The 9,821-nt window shown below is 36.2% G+C and overlaps 1 protein-coding gene across 4 annotated transcripts in view; it reads left to right on the forward strand.

The window, feature by feature from the left end:
- Nucleotides 1–9,821, forward strand: part of npas3 (neuronal PAS domain protein 3) — a 296,737-nt gene that overhangs the window by 145,499 nt on the left and 141,417 nt on the right. For all 4 annotated transcript variants that reach the window (XM_061987684.1, XM_061987685.1, XM_061987686.1 and 1 more), the window contains exon 3: nucleotides 158–402. In XM_061987684.1, the coding sequence (XP_061843668.1) occupies nucleotides 158–402 (245 nt within the window). The remainder of the gene's footprint in view (nucleotides 1–157; nucleotides 403–9,821) is intronic.

Raw genomic sequence — 9,821 nt, forward strand, 5'->3', positions numbered from 1 at the left:
AAGGGTTTTTAAGCCTTTTTTAAAAGCATCCACAGTCTGTGGTGCCCTCAGGTGGTCAGGGAGGTCAGCCTGTCCGAAGTCTTAGCGTTTCAGTTTAGCATTCAGACCAAGTGGTGGCCCCGATGTGGTGTAACACCGTCCATGTCCCCGGTTGCAGGCTGCAGGCGCTGAGGAAGGAGAAGTCGCGGGACGCCGCGAGGTCGCGGCGGGGGAAGGAGAACTTTGAGTTCTACGAGCTGGCCAAGATGCTGCCGCTGCCGGGCGCCATCACCAGTCAGCTGGACAAGGCGTCCATCATCCGCCTCACCATCAGCTACCTGAAGATGAGGGACTTCGCCAACCAGGGGGACCCGCCCTGGAACCTGCGCATGGAGGGCCCGCCCCCCAACACCTCCGTCAAAGGTGAGGCCACTTGGGGGTTGTGTGTGTGCGTGTGTGTGCGTGTGTGTGTGTGTGTGTGTGTGTGTGTGTGTGTGTGTGTGTGTGTGTGTGTGTGTGTGTGTGTGTGTGTGTGTGTGTGTGCGTGTGTTTTGAGGGTTTGCCAGCGAGCTCACATGGCAAATCATTTTCATGTTTTGGGGGCGTGGTTTTGCGAGAGTTATATCCCGCCCTCTTCCTGGTTTGACCAGGTAAGCTCCGCCCCTTGACTTGAGTTGTAGTTTTCACGAAATGTCATTAATTTATTACTTGTGTTGACTCCTCCCACTTTTCCACACCTTGTTTTAATTGTAATTTATTACTTGTGTTGACTCCTCCCACTTTTCTAGCCTTTTTTAATTGTAATTTATTACTTGTGTTGACTCCTCACACTTTTCCACACCTTGTTTTAATTGTAATTTATTACTTGTGTTGACTCCTCCCACTTTTCCACACCTTGTTTTAATTGTAATTTATTACTTGTGTTGACTCCTCCCACTTTTCCACACCTTTTTTTAATTGTAATGTATTACTTGTGTTGACTCCTCCCACTTTTCTAGCCTTTTTAATTGTAATGTATTACTTGTGTTGACCCCTTCCACTTTTCTAACCTTTTTTTAATTGTAATTTATCACTCGTGTTGACTCCTCCCACTTTTCTAACCTTTTTTTAATTGTAATTTATTACTCGTGTTGACTCCTCCCACTTTTCTAGCCTTTTTTAATTGTAATTTATCACTTGTGTTGACTCCTCCCACTTTTCTAACCTTTTATAATTGTAATGTATTACTTGTGTTGACTCCCACTTTTTTTAACCTTTTTTTAATTGTAATTTAGTACTTGTATTGACTCCTCCCACTTTTTTAAATCTTTTTTTAATTGTAATTTATTATTTGTGTTGACTCCTCCCACTTTTTTTAACCTTTTTTTAATTGTAATGTACTACTTGTGTTTACTCCTCCCACTTTTCCACACCTATTTTTAATTGTAATTTATTACTTGTGTTGACTCCTCCCACTTTTCTAACCTTTTTTAATTGTAATTTATTACTTGTGTTGACTCCTCCCACTTTTCTAACCTTTTTTTAATTGTAATGTATTACTTGTGTTGACTCCTCCCACTTTTCCACACCTTGTTTTAATTGTAATTTATCACTTGTTTTGACTCCTCCCACTTTTCTAACCTTTTTTTAATTGTAATTTATTACTTGTGTTGACTCCTCCCACTTTTCTAACCTTTTTTTAATTGTAATGTATTACTTGTGTTGACTCCTCCCACTTTTCCACACCTTATTTTAATTGTAATTTATTACTTGTGTTGACTCCTCCCACTTTTCCACATCTTGTTTTAATTGTAATTTATTACTTGTGTTGACTCCTCCCACTTTTCTAGCCTTTTTTAATTGTAATTTATTACTTGTGTTGACTCCTCCCACTTTTCTAGCCTTTTTTAATTGTAATTTATTACTTGTGTTGACTCTTCCCACTTTTCCACACCTTGTTTTAATTGTAATTTATTACTTGTGTTGACTCCTCCCACTTTCCAACCTTTTTTTAATTGTAATTTTTTACTTGTGTTGACTCCTCCCACTTTTCCACACCTTTTTTAATTGTAATTTATCACTTGTGTTGACTCCTCCCACTTTTCTAGCCTTTTTTAATTGTAATTTATTACTTGTGTTGACTCCTCCCACTTTTCCAACCTTTTTTTAATTGTAATTTTTTTACTTGTGTTGACTCCTCCCACTTTTCCACACCTTTTTTTAATTGTAATTTATTACTTGTGTTGACTCCTCCCACTTTTCTAGTGGGTTAGGGTTGGATTAGGGTTGGAATAACTTCAACCCTAACCCTAACACACATAAAAATATGCAAAATTAAAAACAAAAACAAAAGAAATGCTAAAAAAGTGCGGAAATTATTTTCAAAAATCGATTCTTAAAAAACGTGAATTTTATTAAAACCAATACAAATTAATACTTAAAATATATATATATATATATATATATATATATATATATATATATATATATATATATATATATATATATATATATATATATATATAAATCTTGTTTACAAAAAACAGTAAATAGCTAGAAATGACCTCACAAATTTATTTGTAAAATTTATTCTGAAATATTATGAATCTTGTATTCTAAAATAAAAAAATACAAATAAAACATATCTTATTTACAAAACAAAACAAAACCTCTAAACATGTAGCCAGTAAAAAGGATTCTTAACATTTATTAATGTTCTTTAAAAATAGAAATAAAACGTAAGAAACAAAAGGAAATACTAAATGTAGACTAAAATGTCTTTTTAAAAATGGATTCTTCAAAATGATGACTCTTATTTTAAAAGATAAATAAAAATTACAAAAAATGAATCTTAGTTACAAAAAATAACAAACACGTAGCAAATAAGTGCGGGGATCGACTGACATTTTTTTTCTTTTAATAATTCTTATAAATTATGACTCTTGTACCTGAAAAATTTATTTAAAACAGATAAAAAAGTATGAATATAATTTACAAAAAGAAAATATATATATATATATATTTGGTCCTTTTTTTATCTTATTTACAAAACAAAACAAAAGCTCTAAGCACGTACAGTAGCCAGTAAACACGGAGAAGGCCTGAAAAATTTATTTTTAAAAAGGGATTCTTAACATTTGTTATTTAAAAAAAATAATAAAAAGTAAAAAACTTGAATTTTTATTAACAAAAGGAAATGCTAAACGTAGTCTAAAATGTCTTTTTAAAAATGGAATATTCAAAATGATGACTCTTATTCAAAAAGATAAATAAAAAATACAACAAAATGAATCTTAGTGACAAAAAACAAAACAAATACATAGTAAATACGTGCGGAGATCCACTAACATTTTTTTTTTTTTTTATTCTTAAAAATTATGACTCTTGTACCAGAAAAATCAATTTAAATCAGATAAAAAAGTATGGATCTAATTTACAAAAAAAATATATATATATATTTGATCCTTTTTTTATCTTATTTACAAAACAAAACAAAACCTGTAAACACGGAGAAGGCTTGAAAAATGTATTTTTAAAATGGGATTCTTAACATTTATTAATGTTATTTAAAAATAGAAATAAAAAGTAAGAAACTTGCATTTTTATTAACAAAAGGAAATGTTAAAGGTAATCTGAAATGTCTTTTTAAAAATGGATTCTTATTCAAAAAGATAAATAAAAAATACAACAAAATGAATCTTTGTGACAAAAAAACATCAAATACATAGTAAATAAGTGCGGAGATCGACTAACATATATATATTTTTTTATTCTTAAAAATGATGACTCTTCTACCAGAAAAATCAATTTAAATCAGATAAAAAAGTATGAATCTAATTTACAAAAAAAAAAAAAAAAAAAAAAAAATATATATATATATATATATATATATATATATATATATATATATATTTGATCCTTTTTTTTAATCTTATTTACAAAACAAAACCTCTAAACACGTAGCCAGTAAACACGAATAATTTGTTAATGTTATTTAAAAATAGAAATAAAAAGTAAGAAATGTGAATTTTTATTAACAAAAGGAAATGTTAAAGGTAATCTGAAATGTCTTTTCAAAAATGGATTCTTATTTAAAAAGATTTAAAAAGATAAATAAAAAATACAAAAAAATGACAAAAAAAACAACAAAAATGTAGCAAATAAGTGCGGACAATTTTTTTTTTTTACTAATTCTTAAAAATTATGAATTTTGTATGAGAAAAATAAATTTAAAACAGATAAAAAAAAGCATGACTCTAATTTACAAAAATATATATATATATATATATATATTTGATCCTTTTTTTCCCTGCACTTCTCCTTTCAGTGATTTCAGCAAACTGCCTGTCGTCACGGTAACGCCAACATCCAGCGCTGGGTGTGTGTGTGTGTGTGTGTGTACATTTAAAGACACACACTTGTCAAATTTGGACAAAACAAACTTCATCGCTTCTTCCTCCTCCTTGACCGCCCCCCCGCGCCCCCCCCCCCCTCGTTGACCTTTGCGCTAATTGACCCATCAGTTGCTCTTCTGCAGTTTAGTGCCGCACTTTCTGACTTCCTGTCAGAGACTCTCCACATCTGCTGCACACACACACACACACACACACACACCCGTGACCTTTGAGCAGCCGTGTGTGTGTGTGTGTGTTTTTGTTTGTTTGTGTGTGTGTGTGTGCGTGTGCGTGTGTGTGTGTGTTTTTGTTTGTTTGTGTGTGTGTGACTGAACGCTGCTTGACGTGTTTATGTGTGAATTTATAGCAGTGGGCAGGATGGAGTGTGTGTGTGTGTGTGTGTGTGTCTGTGTGTGTGTGTGTGTGTGTGTGTGTGTGTGTGTGTGTGTGTGTGTGTGTGTGTGTGTGTGTGTGACAATCTGTTGCATGTGTGTGACCCGCTCCGACACCTGCTCATTAATTATGCATGCAGAGCGCAGCAGACACCAAAATGCCACCCTTCATGAGTTGCTCTACAATCAACACACACACACACACACACACACACACACACACACACACACACACACACACACACACACACACACACATCATTTCATTCATATCACTGTTTATTTAGACCGTATAATGTTAATTTTGTCGTATAAGACCTACAAAAGGTGTGTGTGTGTGTGTGTGTGTGTGTGTGTGTGTGTGTGTGTGTGTGTGTGTGTGTGTGTGTGTGTGTGTGTGTGCGTGTGTGTGTGTGCGTGCGTGCGTGCGTGTGTGTGTGTGTGTGTTTCTAACTTCAGGCCTGAAGAAGCGGGAGCTAATTGAAAGGGAAAGTTGCCAATGTAGTATTTGCACAACGACCATATAAGGTCATGCTGCTGGGAAAGGAGTTAGGGGTCGGGGGGGGGGACATGTTTACTTGTGTGCGATATCATGTGCGATACAAGCAGTCCTGCAGCGTGTTTACTTCTGTGATATCATGTGCGATACAAGCAGTCCTGCAGTGTGTTTACTTCTGTGATATCATGTGCGATACAAGCAGTCCTTCAGCGTGTTTACTTGTGTGCGATATCATGTGCAATACAAGCAGTCCTGCAGCGTGTTTACGTGTGTGTGTGTGTGTGATTTTATGTGCGATACAAGCAGTCCTGCAGCATGTTATATCATGTGCGATACAAGCAGTCCTGCAGCATGTATACGTGTGTGTGATTTCATGTGCGATACAAGCAGTCCGGCAGCGTGTTTACATGTGTGGGATATTATGTGCGATACAAGCTGCGTGTTTACTTGTGTGTGATATCATGTGCAATACAAGCAGTCCTGAAACATATTTACTTGTGTGTGATATCATGTGCGATACAAGCAGTCCTGCAGTGTGTTAACGTGTGTGTGATATCATGTGCGGTACAAGCAGTCCTTCAGCGTGTTTACTTGTGTGCGATATCATGTGCGATACAATCAGTCCTGAAACGTGTTTACTTGTGTGTAATGTCATGTGCGATACAAGCAGTCCTGCAGCGTGTTTACGTGTGTGTGTGATTTTATGTGCGATACAAGCAGCCCTGCAGCATGTTTACTTGTGTGTGTGATATCATATGCGATACAATCAGTCCTGAAACGTGTTTACTTGTGTGTGATGTCCTGTGCGATACAAGCAGTCCTGCAGCGTGTTTACGTGTGTGATATCATGTGCGATACAAGCATTCACGCAGCGTGTTTACTTGTGTGGGATATCATGTGCGATACAATCAGTCCTGAAACGTGTTTACGTGTGTGTGATATCATGTGCGATACAATCAGTCCTGAAACGTGTTTACTTGCGTGTGATGTCATGTGTGATACAAGCAGTCCTGCAGCGTGTTTACGTGTGTGTGATATCATGTGCAATACAATCAGTCCTGAAACGTGTTTACTTGCGTGTGATGTCATGTGCGATACAAGTAGTCCTGCAGCGTGTTTACTTGTGTGTGATATCATGTGCGATACAATAAGTCCTGAAACGTGTTTACTTGCGTGTGTTGTCATGTGCGGTACAAGCAGTCCTGCAGCGTGTTTACGTGTGTGATATCATGTGCGATACAAGCATTCACGCAGCGTGTTTACTTGTGTGGGATATCATGTGCGATTCAATCATTCTTGCAGCGTATTTACGTGTGTGTGTGTGTGATATCATGTGCGATACAAGCAGTCCTGCAGCATGTATACGTGTGTGTGATTTCATGTGCGATACAAGCAGTCCGGCAGCGTGTTTACATGTGTGGGATATTATGTGCGATACAAGCTGCGTGTTTACTTGTGTGTGATATCATGTGCAATACAAGCAGTCCTGAAACATATTTACTTGTGTGTGATATCATGTGCGATACAAGCATTCATGCAGCGTGTTTGCTTGTGTGTGATATCATGTGCGATACAAGCATTCATGCAGCGTGTTTACTTGTGTGTGATATCATGTGCGATACAAGCAGTTATGCAGCATGTTTACGTTTGTGTGATATCATGTGTGATACAAGCAGTCCTGAAACATATTTACTTGTGTGTGATATCATGTGCGATACAAGCAGTCATGCAGCATGTTTACGTGTGTGATATCATGTGTGATACAAGCAGTCATGCAGCATGTTTACGTGTGTGTGATATCATGTGCGATACAAGCATTCATGCAGCGTGTTTACTTGTGTGTGATATCATGTGCGATACAAGCAGTCCTGAAACATATTTACTTGTGTGTGATATCATGTGCGATACAAGCATTCATGCAGCGTGTTTACTTGTGTGTGATATCATGTGCGATACAAGCAGCCCTGCAGCGTGTTTACGTGTGTGTGTGGGATATCATGTGCGATACGAACTGTCAAAGTGGTTCTAAAGTAGTCTAACAACTATTAAAGTGGTTCTAACTAGATTCTGGTTCAGTCAGTGGTTTTAAGATTGTTAACTACTATAAAGGTGGTTCTAACTAGGTTCTGGTTTAGTCAAAGTGGTTCTAAAGTAGTCTAACAACTATTAAAGTGGTTCTAACTAGATTCTGGTTCAGTCAGTGGTTTTAAGATTGTTAACTACTATAAAGGTGGTTCTAACTAGGTTCTGGTTTAGTCAAAGTGGTTCTAACTAGATTCTGGTTCAGTCTAAGTTGTTTTAACCGGGTTCTTGTTCAGTCAAAGTGGTTCTAAAGTAGTCTAACACCTTTTAAAGTGGTTTTAACCGGGTTCTGGTGCAGTCAAAGTGGTTCTAAAGTAATGTAACAACTATTAAAGTGGTTCTAACTTGGTTCTGGTTCAGTCAAAGGGGTTCTAAGGTAGTCAAACAACTATTAAAGTTGTCCTAACCGGGTTCAGTCAAAGTGGTTCTAAAGTAGTGTAACAACTATTAAAGTGGTTCTAACTAGATTCTGGTTCAGTCTAAGTTGTTTTAACCGGGTTCTTGTTCAGTCAAAGTGGTTCTAAAGTAGTCTCACACCTATTAAAGGGGTTTTAACCGGGTTCTGGTTCAGTCAAAGTGGTTCTAAAGTAGTCTAACAACTATTAAAGTGGTTCTAACTTGATTCTGGTTCAGTCAGTGGTTTTAAGATTGTTAACTACTATAAAGGTGGTTCTAACTAGGTTCTGGTTCAGTCAAAGTGGTTCTAAAGTAGTCTAACAACTATGAAAGTGGTTCTAACTAGATTCTGGTTCAGTCAAAGTTGTTTTAACCGGGTTCTTGTTCAGTCAACGTGGTTCTAAAGTAGTCTCACACCTATTAAAGTGGTTTTAACCGGGTTCTGGTTCAGTCAAAGTGGTTCTAAAGTAGTGTAACAACTATTAAAGTGGTTCTAACTAGATTCTGGTTCAGTCTAAGTTGTTTTAACCGGGTTCTTGTTCAGTCAAAGTGGTTCTAAAGTAGTCTCACACCTATTAAAGGGGTTTTAACCGGGTTCTGGTTCAGTCAAAGTGGTTCTAAAGTAGTCTAACAACTATTAAAGTGGTTCTAACTTGATTCTGGTTCAGTCAGTGGTTTTAAGATTGTTAACTACTATAAAGGTGGTTCTAACTAGGTTCTGGTTCAGTCAAAGTGGTTCTAAAGTAGTCTAACAACTATTAAAGTGGTTCTAACTAGATTCTGGTTCAGTCAGTGGTTTTAAGATTGTTAACTACTATAAAGGTGGTTCTAACTAGGTTCTGGTTTAGTCAAAGTGGTTCTAAAGTAGTCTAACAACTATTAAAGTGGTTCTAACTAGATTCTGGTTCAGTCAGTGGTTTTAAGATTGTTAACTACTATAAAGGTGGTTCTAACTAGGTTCTGGTTTAGTCAAAGTGGTTCTAAAGTAGTCTAACAACTATTAAAGTGGTTCTAACTAGATTCTGGTTCAGTCAGTGGTTTTAAGATTGTTAACTACTATAAAGGTGGTTCTAACTAGGTTCTGGTTTAGTCAAAGTGGTTCTAACTAGATTCTGGTTCAGTCTAAGTTGTTTTAACCGGGTTCTTGTTCAGTCAAAGTGGTTCTAAAGTAGTCTCACACCTATTAAAGGGGTTTTAACCGGGTTCTGGTTCAGTCAAAGTGGTTCTAAAGTAGTCTAACAACTATTAAAGTGGTTCTAACTTGATTCTGGTTCAGTCAGTGGTTTTAAGATTGTTAACTACTATAAAGGTGGTTCTAACTAGGTTCTGGTTCAGTCAAAGTGGTTCTAAAGTAGTCTAACAACTATGAAAGTGGTTCTAACTAGATTCTGGTTCAGTCAAAGTTGTTTTAACCGGGTTCTTGTTCAGTCAAAGTGGTTCTAAAGTAGTCTAACACCTTTTAATGTGGTTTTAACCGGGTTCTGGTGCAGTCAAAGTGGTTCTAAAGTACTGTAACAACTGTTAAAGTGGTTCTAACTTGGTTCTGGTTCAGTCAAAGGGGTTCTAAGATAGTCAAACAACTATTAAAGTGGTTCTAACTGGGTTCAGTCAAAGTGGTTGTAAATTAGTGTAACAACTATTAAAGTGGTTCTAACTAGATTCTGGTTCAGTCAAAGTGGTTTTAAGGTTGGTTAACTACTAAGAAAGTGGTTCTAACTAGGTTCTGGTTCAGTCAAAGTTGTTTTAACCAGGTTCTTGTTCAGTCAAAGTGGTTCTAAAGTAGTCTCACACCTATTAAAGTGGTTTTAACCGGGTTCTGGTTCAGTCAAAGTGGTTCTAAAGTAGTGTAATAGCTATTAAAGTGGTTCTAACTAGATTCTGGTTCAGTCAAAGTGGTTTTAAGGTTGTTTAACGACTAAATAAAGTGGTTCTAACTAGACTCTGAACTAGATTTTGGTTTTTAAGGTTGTTTAACTACTATAAAAATGGTTTCAACTAAGTTCTGGTTAAGTCAAATTTGTTTTTAACCGGGTTCTGGCTCATTCAAAGTGGTTTTAAGGTTCTGTAACTACTATCAAGCAGGTTCCAACTAGGTTGTGG

The sequence above is a fragment of the Nerophis lumbriciformis genome, linkage group LG26 (assembly GCF_033978685.3).
Source record: "Nerophis lumbriciformis linkage group LG26, RoL_Nlum_v2.1, whole genome shotgun sequence".
In the NCBI taxonomy this organism is placed as follows: Eukaryota; Metazoa; Chordata; class Actinopteri; order Syngnathiformes; family Syngnathidae; genus Nerophis; species Nerophis lumbriciformis.